Source organism: Myxocyprinus asiaticus, chromosome 7, assembly GCF_019703515.2.
Source record: "Myxocyprinus asiaticus isolate MX2 ecotype Aquarium Trade chromosome 7, UBuf_Myxa_2, whole genome shotgun sequence".
NCBI lineage: Eukaryota > Metazoa > Chordata > Actinopteri > Cypriniformes > Catostomidae > Myxocyprinus > Myxocyprinus asiaticus.
In genome coordinates, this window is record NC_059350.1 from 14,413,359 (window position 1) to 14,424,638 (window position 11,280).

At 37.5% G+C, this 11,280-nt stretch overlaps 2 protein-coding genes across 2 annotated transcripts in view; both read right to left on the bottom strand.

The window, feature by feature from the left end:
* si:dkey-28b4.8 (sarcoplasmic/endoplasmic reticulum calcium ATPase 2) overlaps window positions 1-6,382 on the bottom strand; it is a 44,052-nt gene extending 37,670 nt beyond the window's left edge. The window contains exons 1-6 of the mRNA XM_051703152.1: window positions 5,883-6,382; window positions 4,255-4,374; window positions 4,036-4,053; window positions 3,584-3,666; window positions 1,434-1,538; window positions 995-1,133 (exon numbers count right to left, since the gene is read on the bottom strand). Coding sequence (XP_051559112.1) covers window positions 995-1,133; window positions 1,434-1,538; window positions 3,584-3,666; window positions 4,036-4,053; window positions 4,255-4,372 — 463 coding nt within the window. The 5' untranslated portion in view covers window positions 4,373-4,374; window positions 5,883-6,382. The remainder of the gene's footprint in view (window positions 1-994; window positions 1,134-1,433; window positions 1,539-3,583; window positions 3,667-4,035; window positions 4,054-4,254; window positions 4,375-5,882) is intronic.
* A 3,103-nt stretch (window positions 6,383-9,485) lies between these two features.
* On the bottom strand, window positions 9,486-11,103 carry pold4 (DNA polymerase delta 4, accessory subunit). The gene is made up of 5 exons (XM_051703134.1): window positions 10,941-11,103; window positions 10,605-10,706; window positions 10,394-10,483; window positions 9,761-9,872; window positions 9,486-9,653 (listed from the first exon to the last, which is right to left on the bottom strand). The coding sequence occupies exons 1-5, from the start codon at window positions 10,960-10,962 to the stop codon at window positions 9,629-9,631; spliced, it is 351 nt and encodes a 116-aa protein (XP_051559094.1). The 5' UTR covers window positions 10,963-11,103; the 3' UTR covers window positions 9,486-9,628.
* Between the last annotated feature and the right edge of the window lie 177 nt (window positions 11,104-11,280).

The window sequence follows — 11,280 nt, forward strand, 5'->3', positions numbered from 1 at the left end:
TGGGCAGCAATCTCGTGTGAGTCGTTAGATCAGAGTATCGCTCTGCCATAAAACATTATTTGGGAAGCATTAAACAGTGGCAAACAAATCTATTTGACAATATTTCGCTGAACTGTGGGAACAACTGTCTTTTTTCTTGAGAAAATCTTCTTACTACATCTGTAGTCTCTGCGATATCAGCGCTAGGCAGATAGTTTTGATTGACTTATACAAGCTATCAGTACATGGCTAACTTTGTCCAGCAATGTCCTAAAATTATCTCCAGGAATAACCTTTTAAACTTAACCTACTTTTTTCTTTTCTAGTAGCACAAAAATTACAGAATACAATTACAACATAATTACAAATAAATCAGCATATGCACTCACTGAGAACTTTATTAGGAACACTGTGGTCCTAATAAAGTGCTCGATGTGGTCTTCTGCTGTTGTAGCCCATCCGCCTCAAGTTTTGACGTGTTGTGCATTCTGAGATGCTATTCTGCTCACTACAATTGTACAGAGCGGTTATCTGAGTTACCGTAGCCTTTCTGTCAGCTCGAACCAGTCTGGCCATTCTCCATTGACCTCTCTCATCAACAAGGCTTTTCCGTCCACAGAATTGCCACTCACTGGATGTTTTTTATTTTTGGCACCATTCTGAGTAAACTCAAGAGACTGTTGTGCGTGAAAATCCCAGGAGATCAACAGTTATGGAAATAATCAAACCAGCCCTTCTGGCACCAACAATCATGCCACAGTCGAAATCACTGATATCAAATTTTTTCCCCATTCTGATGGTTGATGTGAACATTAACTGAAGCTCCTGACCCATATCTGCATGATTTTATGCATTGCACTGCTACCACACGACTGGCTGATTAGATAATCGCATGAATAAGTAGGTGTACAAGTGTTCCTAATAAAGTGCTCAGTGAGTGTAAATACCAAATGTCAGAAACCAATGAACAAATGTCTGTCATTAAATGCATTATATTGTGGCACATTCTGATTACCTGCCACCTCCACAATGTCTCCAGGTACAATGTCTCTGGCTCTGACCCTCTGTACACTCTTCCTGTCCTGTCTGTACACCTTCCCCATCTCAGGCTCATATTGTTTTAGTGCTTCAATGGCATTTTCTGCATTACGCTCCTAAAAACACACAGACACATACACACAATGAGCAGTAATTCCTGGTACAATGACAAATCTGTATTGTATTACAAGGGCTTTATTTTAGTAAAAAAAGTTTTTTGGTTAAAAGTCCAGTTAAACAAATGCTTATTTTTATTAGAAGTGGTTTTGCATGTCAGTTTCAAATAGCAAGTTCAAACTGTCTTACATTAGAATTATTTTAGGATTATTCTTTCCTAAAAATAAATCCACCCTTTAACAAATAGCCCGGTTAATTTCAGCACATTTAACACATATCTAACAATTTACAGGCTATACCTGCCACACCCCTACAATGGCATTCGCAATGAGAATAAGAAGGATGACAAATGGTTCTACGAAGGCTGTGATGGTTCCTTCACCTTCCTCAAACCAGGCCAGAGCCTGAAAGCGAGAGAGATTTGAGATGTGAGAATGAAACACAAAACATGGACAGTGCAATAGTTTGTCAGAGCTGTGGAAACAGCATAATGTAAACTGTTTTTAATTTCCACACAATGATTGTGCAGAAATTAGCTTTGAACCATATTATGCGGTATTTGTGTATGAATGGAGATTTGAGATGAGGTTCTTAGATTGTCCTCTGTTAACGTGGCATGTGTGTTTGGAATATGTGAATGTGAAAAGGTTGTGTTATTGTTTTGTGTATGACAGTAAACATGGTCTATGATTTATACCAAAGTCCATTTATGGCAAGTCTGTTCACTTGGCAGTCATCTTGGTAATGCAGATATTTTCTATGTAGGCAATAGGCATACAAGTACAGCTTCTATATTTACTTGAATGGGAAAGACAGAAATCTCCAAAACCTTTACATTTCAATAATGTATTTTAAAATCAGCAGTAAAATCTGCAACAAAGTTATCATCAATTTTGTTTAAGCTCAAATCATGCTAAAAAAATTATTTTTTAGGCTGGTCCAATAATGTGTGTTCTGGAGTAAACAAATAGCGATGCCCCTATAAAAAAGGTAATTGGCTCTTTTAACTGAAAGGCAGGACTTTCATTCCTATAGCTGCCATATTAAAGAGGTCATGTCATGAGGAATCAAATTTTCCTTGATATTTTGACATATAAAAGGTCTTTCTACTACAAAAACATATTGTAAATTTCAGAACTCAAAACTTAATCCCCAATGCAATAAAAGCATTTATTGAAATCAAGTTGCAAAAATGCCTTGTTCTCTAATTCCATGACTACCCTACGTCACTTGGGGTACATTAATTCATGACCACCTCTACAGCTCAAAAACATTAACGCCTACTTAAACATCGCATCCTTGGCCCCGCCCACTGGATTCACAGAGAGAGAGAGATATTTTATTGATACATGTGTCGCTTTTAAAAGAAGTGGTATCAAGTTAAAACTCCTAAGAGGAGAATCAATATCTGTCATTCAGCTGTTGCCTCTTGCTGGGTCATGAATGTGTTCTTTCGCCTGTCTGCGCTATTTTTAATTGTTGGTGTATGAAAATATGCGCTGGATGGATGTCTTTGACCATTTAGATGCCTTTCCGGCAATGTGCAGGATGATACTGGAAACTGGATGTGTCTTCAGCATATTTCAGCATGGATTTTTTCCGCAATCAGTATGGATTACTTGTGAACCAGTATTAATACGACTCAAGCTTTGCACAGGAACTGTTATTGAAAGATGGGGCAGTTAAAAACAGTTAGTAAACAGTTCCATTCTTGAATATTTCAAATGTCACGACTGTTTGATAGTTTATGGTGCTGATATCCTGTTTACACCGTGAGTGTCCGTAGACACAAACTTTCTAAACTGTTTATTTGTGTTGTTGCCAGTAGTAGCACCAGCATGTGCAGCGCAAAATGGAACCTGAAATCTGTTTACTGTTGGCGCAACGTGACGCGCCGCAACAGATGCTTCCACGGTAGACAGCATCATTGATTATAATGGGTTCTATAGCTTTCTCGTGTCCGGTGTAGATAGGGTGTAAATGTTAACAGTTGAGCTTGAGTTGAACAGTTTAATATATTGAAATGCAATGCATTAGATTTACATTATGTGTAACACCTGAAGTTTTGTTTTATAATGTTGTGGAGCTTGTTCATTATCCTCAGATTGAGTTTCAAAAATGGCTGAATTTGAGGAGCTGAACGATGTTAGCCAGTCTGAACAGTGGGCGTTTATGTTGAAGTTTAAAGGAGGCGCTTATGCCAAAACCGAGTGTTTTCAGACAGAGGGCCAAAGACAGGGTGGAAATGTATCATATATTACTAAATGTTTTAATGCAAAAAAAAATATATATATATTATTATAGATTATCAGTGGACCTTAGGGAAGATAATAAAACTATATAAAAAAAGAGCATTTCATGACCCCTTTAAGCATTACTATTCAATCCATTCATTTCTTTTACAAGTGGTCCAACTCTTTCCACTTATTTTGTCTCTGTTTATACTTACAAAAGAAATACAGGCCGCAAGAAGGAGAATCCGAACAAGCAGATCCTCAAACTGTTCCAGAACAAGTTCCCATAGTGACTTCCCTGTAAATACATACCACACAAACAAAGAGGACACAGTTTAAAGAGAGGCACCCGGTCACTTATGGGAGTATCAACAAAGTTTCAAAATCACCTTCCATGAAGTGACTAATAACATACAGAAAACAAAAACCTTTGAAAACCTCAACAAGTACCGTATTTCTAAGTGACATTTAATCTAAGTGACATTCGTACAGCAACAAAGCGAATGAAAACCTCTACAAACCTCCTCAAGGGAATCCAATAATAACTCCAATTAGCTACACAACTAGCATCCCCCATGCAACCAAGGTAAGCTCAGAGAGGTTTTCAGCACAGACAATATGATGAAAGCTATGCTAATAATTACACACACCCAGAGGAATGTCTCACCGTCTTCTGCAGGTAACTCTGTGGCACAGATTGGAGCAAAATAAAAGAAATATGGGCAGAAGGAAAAGGTATAAGGTTAAATTAAATCTCATCATTACATATTTGTTTTTCATATTGCACAAATCACTTGTATGACAAGTAATAAATGCTGTATTGTGTCTGCATGTTGGCATAAGTGATGCTTGTTAGGTTGTGCATTTGCAGAGTAATATACAGTACCATTCGTGCCCCATCGTTCCCTACTCTTCCTTAACTGCTCAGAGCTCAGTCCCGTTGTCTCGTTGACACTGAAATATCCCAGCACCTCCTCAACCGTCTTAGTATGGGCATTGTCCATCCCTACAGGAGAAAAAAACACTTTTACATTTCCATGCGGGTCTCTGTGAACATTCTTAAATTAATGTTCCAGGTTCAATACAAGCTGTTTGAGCAAGCTCGACAGCATTTGTGGCATAATGTTGATTAATATTGACAAAAAAATTTATTTTTACTTGCCCCCTCTTTTCTTTAAAAAAGGCAAAAATCTGGGTTTCAGTAAGGCACTTACAATGGCACTTACAACTTTATAGCTCAAATAATACATGATTTTTAACAGAAGAATTAATGTAAGTTCCTTTATAAAATTATATGCATCATATTTCTGCCTTTAAACCCTTCAAAAATTGGCCCCATTCACTTCCATTGTAAGTGCCTCCCTGTAACCTCGATTTTTGCTTGTTTTGAAGAAAAGGAGAGACGAGTCGAAATAATTTTTGGTGGTAATCAACATTATGCTCAAGTGGAGTCGACTGATCTTAACTCGTGTTGAATCAGGCATATTCCTTTATTGTTTATGGGGCGGCTCCAACTTAAACCACCATTTTTGCTTTTTTTAAATAAACAAGGAGAAAGTCGGAATAATTTTTTTTAGCATTAGCATATGCCACAAATGCTTTGCTTGTACTGAACCCGGAATGTTCCTTTAAGTTAACTTTCAGTATTAAAGGAGCACTCAGTAATGTGTTTCCTTATTTTTTTTAAAGTGCTATTCCTAAAGAAATGAATTGTAATTTTGAAATATATGTACAAAACCATGACTGCTCACATGAGATAAAGACTCCAATCATATCAGTAACCTTATAAAAGCTGTTTAAATATACATGGAGAGGGTCACCTCATGGGAGCCGCCATGTTAGGATCACATGACCAGTCGAACAATATTTGCTTAATCTCAGTAACCGCCCTGTCATCGGACACTTTCTCTCGTGGATTAAATTAATCATGGCTGACTGTAAAACGTAAATTTCTACAACGGCATCGTTCACTGAAAACTATTTTATTTGAATGATTCTGCAGCCACGACGACATATAAATAATAATAATAATAATAATAATTACTGAGTGCATGTATACAGTATCTTTACAAAACGGGACTGTGTAACAATGATAAACAAACGTGTGTGTGTCCAGTTATTTGCCTAAATAACACCTGATGCGAACCTGTTACCTGCAAATTATTCTGGTGATTTTTTTTTTTTAATAGGAAAATATATTTTTATTTTATATTTAACGGCATTAAAAGACGCATGCAATTTAATTTCATAAGAGACTAAGTGTTTCCATAACATTTTGCGGCGTGGCTCATTTTAAGGTTAAAATGTAAACAACAGAGACTCATTTTAAACCGTGAATTGTTTATTTTGTTGTCAAGTTTGTCTGTCAGCTGACTGGGCAAAATCCGCACACACCGCTGATCAGATCCCATCTAAAAATGACCGATCCTACAGGCACAGTGATCGATATTTCCCTCTCTATTTTACTGTACTGTTATATCAGACACAGCATGATGCTGACAACAATTTACTCACCAGTTTAACTGTAATTCAGTCCTCTGCAAACCAATACCTTCCGTTATAATAAACCTTGACAAACCTTGACCTTGCGACAAGAGAGAATATCCCAAAAAATAAGACAATGCTGTGTTGTATTGTAGATCGATCTATATCTACTGTTCAAATCCAACAGGGCCGAGAGAGAGAGAGAGAGAGAGAGAGAGAGAGAGAGAGAGAGAGAGAGAGCGAGAGAGAGCGCTGCAGCGCTGTTCAAGGCAAACGATGGTTTTCTGCTATGCGATGTCCTGCTGATTTCAGCATGATCCGGAACATTCTACAGAAAGAATCCACAGTAAAATGAATCACGACTGCTTTTTGGAGTTTTCGACGCTGTCAATCAAGCCTTGCTGAATGTTTACTTTGCCGGTAGTAAACTGCGAAGCCGATGGCGTGCGCATTAATCCTGCGCTATCCACATAACCGTCGCTTTATTTAATACTAGGTCACTGGGCGACATTATTACCGTAGGTGCTTTATTACCGTAGGAGCTCTGCAGCCAATGAGCAATCAGAATATCATCTTGACGGATGGACTGACAAATCATTTTCATTCCCGTTTTGATAATCCCGCCTTCTATCTCTTGCTGCAGGAGGGCGGGGCTTCCACCCGCACTGTAGCGTTCTGCTTAGCCAGTGACCGTTGCATGCGACAGCATACGCCGAATCATTTGACATTTATATAAACCATTTAGGCCACGGTAATGTTAAGTGACGCGATAAAGAGCCAATGAAAACAAGTCTAGCCAAGGATACTGGGTCATTATTGTACAATATGAGGTCAATATGACAACCCCACCGTTGCAGTCTTCTTGTTCTTTTGCACCGAATTCGTTCAAACACAAATAATCCACATGGTCTTGAAAGTTAGCACAGAAATTCCCGTCAAGGGCGACGGGGTGGAAAGGGATCTGACCTATTTCAATTGCTACCATAATTATTTGCCATAATATCTGTTGCTAATTAATATCATTCTTTCTTGAGAAGCTGCTGTAATTCATCTTATCACTATAAAAAGTGGTAACCTGAATTTGTTACCTTAATGAGCTATTTCAACTGCTAAACGTTCAAATTAGTTTTATTGGTGTAATCTAATGTATTCAGTTTGATTCTGTGTTGTTAAATAATATTTTTTACTTGAAACAAACCAGTTAATTATCATGTTACCACATGAAGCATGTTCTTTGGGGTATCATTTTTTACAGTGTAGATACCTTACACATATGCCTTAATCAGAATCAGAATCAGAATGAGCTTTATTGCCAAATATGCTTACACATACAAGGAATTTGTCTTGGAGACAAGAGCTTCCAGTACACAACAATACAAAAACAGCAACAAGACTTTTAAAAAATAATTAAAATTGAATGAAAAATAGATAAATATTGAAAGGAAAAAAGTATATATAGAATACACAATAGACAATATATATATATATATATATATATATATATATATATATATATATATATATATATATATATACACACACACACACACATACATATATACATACATACACATATACATATATACATATACACACACATACATACACACATACATATACACGTATGAATATATATATACATACATACATACATACATACATACATACATATACACATATGTAGTGCAAATCAAAATACAAATCGGTTATGTACAGTGCAAGGGAATGTAATGGCAGAAGAGGTAGGATGTGTTGGATAATATAAAAAGACTAAGCTGTGTATTGCACATTAATTATTGCTCAAAGGGCCAGTTTTAACTGTTCATGAGATGGATAGCCTGGGGGAAAAAACTGTTCCTGTGCCTGACGGTTCTGGTGCTCAGAGCTCTGATGCGTCGGCCAGAAGGCAACAGTTCAAAAAGGTAGTGGGCTGGGTGAGTGGGGTCCAGAGTGATTTTTCCAGCCTTTTCCCTCACTCCGGAAGTGTATAGTTCTTGTAGGGGGGGCAGGGGGCAACCAATAATCCTCTCAGCAGTCCGAACTGTCCTTTGTAGTCTTCTGATATCCGATTTCATAGCTGCACCAAACCAGATCGTTATTGAAGTGCAGAGGATAGACTCAATGACCGCTGAGTAGAACTGTATCAGCAGCGCCTGCGGCAGGTTGAACTTCCTCAGCTGGCAAAGGAAGTACAACCTCTGCTGGGCCTTTTTCGCAATGGAGTCAATGTGGGTCTCCCACTTCAGGTCCTGTGAGATGGTAGTGCCCAGGAACCTGAATGACTCCACTGCTGCCACAGTGCTGTTTAGAATGGTGAGGGGGGTCAGTGTTAGGGTGTTCCTCCTAAAGTCCACAATCATCTCCACCGTTTTGAGTGTGTTCAGCTCAAGGCTGTTTTAAAGTAAAGCCTAATTTAACAGTTAGAAATGCACAAATTAATGTTATTTCTATGCAAACTTTTGTTTTTATGCAAACAATTGTAGGTAACACTTTACAATAAGGTTCCATTCGTTAACAGCATTAGTTAACATGAACAAACAATGAACAATACTTTTACAGCATTTATTAATCTTGGTTAATGTTAATTTCAACATATAGTAATACACTTTGAAAATCAGAAGCTGTATATGTTAACATTAGTTAATGCACTATGAACTAATATGAACTAACAATGTGCAATTGTATTTTTATTAACTAACATTAACAAAGATTAATAAACGCTGCAAAAAAATATACCGTTCATTGTTAGTTCATGATACCTAATGCATCAACTAATGTTAACAAATGGAACCTTATTGTAAAGTGTTACTGAGTTGTCTAACAAGTGGTCACAGACATAAAATCCTAAAACACATTACTATTTACCATTTTTTTGTGTACTTCTGAAACTCTTCTATGTCATGTATGTGGTTTATGTACTAAAAATGTATACTCACTGAGCACTTTATTAGGAACACTAAGGTCCTAATAAAGTGCCCGATGTGGTCATCTACTTTTGTAGCCATCTGCCTCAAGTTTTGACATGTTGTGCATTTCGATTTTTGCATTTTGCTCACTCTAAGTTGTACAGAGCGGTTATCTGAGTTACCATAGCCTTTCTGTCAGCTCGAACCAGTCTGACCTCTCTCATCAACAAGGCGTTTACGTCCACAGAACTGCCACTCACAGGATGTTTTTGGCACCATTCTGAGTAAACTCTAGAGACTGTTGTGCATGAAAATACCAGGAAATCAGCAGTTACAGAAATACTCAAACCAGCCCGTCTGGCACCAACAATCATGCGACGGTTGAAATCACTGAGATCACATTCTCCCCCCCCATTCTGATGGTTTATGTGAACATTAACTGAAGCTCCTGACCTGTATCTGCATGATTTTATGCACTGCACTGCTGCCACATGATTGGCTGTTTAGATAATCGTATGAATAAGTAGGTGTACAGGTGTTCCTAATAAAGTGTTCAGTGAGTGTAGGTGTTTTTATATTAACCACTGAAATCAAACTAGATTTTCCTCAAGGTTACTGTACCTTTAAAAAGACCACACAGTTACAGTATATAACTACTAATGAGATGCATATGACATAAGAATGTGTGTGGCAGATACAGTACAAAGTACAACCATTGTTAAGGAAGAATCAACATTAATAGCATTTGCATACATTTCTTTTTTTAATAAAATGTAGTGTAACTGGTCAAACATAGTACAAAATGTCAAACAATCAAAAACAATGAGTATTTTCTTTCCTTCCACCACATTCTGCCTTTTTCCCTGTTCTTCAGAGTGGATAGTCACACCAGAGACTGAAACACATACAGAATGAAAGGTATAGTGACACATGTTTTGACTTGTTCTGTTTCTTTCTGCATGCATAAAAGGGTGAGACCATATGAGTGTGTGTTCGTGATACCTCTGTGTGTACTCTCGGTCAGTTTTCTCCTTCAGTAGAATGTCTTTAATCTCCTGTGGGGGATCCAACCCATGCAGTGCGGCCCTCTCCCATCTCTGCAGTCGACTGATCCCTAACACACACACACACGCACACACACCCACACACAAACACACACACATGGACGAAGCTTGTGATGCATGAATTCAAGACCTCTAAGTGATGACTGACAGTTTTCAGTTTTGTATAATACAGAATACAGAAGCCACATAAGGAATAACATCAGAATCAGAATGAGCTTTATTGCCAAGGAATTTGTCTTGGTGACAGAAGCTTCCAGTGCACAAACAATACAGCAACAAGACAGAGATAATAATTAAAAAATAGAATAAAAATAAAAAGTAAATAGAAAATATATAAGTATATATAGAAATACACAAAAAGACAGTATATATATATATATATATATATATATATATATATATACACACACACACACACACACATATATAATATACAAATACAAATCTGTTATATACAGATGTATGTTGGATAAATATAAATAACATGGACATGGTTTTCATTTACTAAATAAACAGCATCCTGCAAACTTGCACATGAATGATGGTTGATAAAAGGCATGGCTTACAGTACCTGTGCATGGTCCGAACCTCCAGTCCAAATCAAACTTCTTCAGCTCCAGTAGATCTTTTTCTCTTTCACTCAGCTGTGGGGGCTCAGGCTCTGGGTAGTAATAACATGTTTGTTACATAGTTACAAAACATGCTCCAGTTTAGGGATACCAAACCAATTCACTTTGCATACATCTAATTTTATTTATATATGCACATGCACACTGTCCCACCTGCTCTTGGTGGCGTAGGAGACTTGTCTCTCTTGCCACCTCTCCTTGCTTTCTTTACAACCTTATACGTGTCGGTGATGAGGCCACGCTTAGGTGTCATATCTGAAATGAAAGTATTGTGTGATTAAACATTTCAGTTAAAGTGGACTTATTATGTATTATAACAATGCATTAACAACGTACGTGTAACATGCCCATGATCAATTAAAAATAAATTGCATGAAAATGATCAACAAAGGTGGTCTAACGATCTTATGCAATGAAATCAACAATGCTCCCAAAGTTAAATACATGTGCATCAGATATATGTAATCCACTGCAGAATATTTACCACACCTAAATGTTGTTGGACAGTCATCAGATCAGATGATACACTATTTGCGAAAACTGACAGCAGTTTTATCCACGGGCTTTTTAGACGTTCGATTTGTGGTTCGTTTACAAATCTCTGGCTGACATTGAACACAAAGGGAGGAGCCACGCACACTGCGTGATGACGTCAAGATGAACGCGTTTACAATAAACGCTGCGCTCCGCACATCCACGCATACGGGATAGTGTTGGGAAGTCCGATTCTTTTCCGCGAACCGGTTCTTTCGGACGGTTCGTTTAAATGAACTGGTTAAAAAAAACGATTCACCAGTTCATTTACGTCATCACGTAATGACGTCACTAT

Excerpts from the sequence above, each read along its gene's own strand:
- pold4 (XM_051703134.1), bottom strand. The coding sequence starts at position 10,962 with ATGACTGTCCAACAACATTTAG. Across the intron at positions 10,484-10,604 it reads TCCTACGCCACCAAGAGCAG|AGCCTGAGCCCCCACAGCTG; the intron begins GTGGGACAGTGT and ends ATTACTACCCAG. Across the intron at positions 9,873-10,393 it reads GAGGTTCGGACCATGCACAG|GGATCAGTCGACTGCAGAGA; the intron begins GTACTGTAAGCC and ends TGTGTGTGTTAG.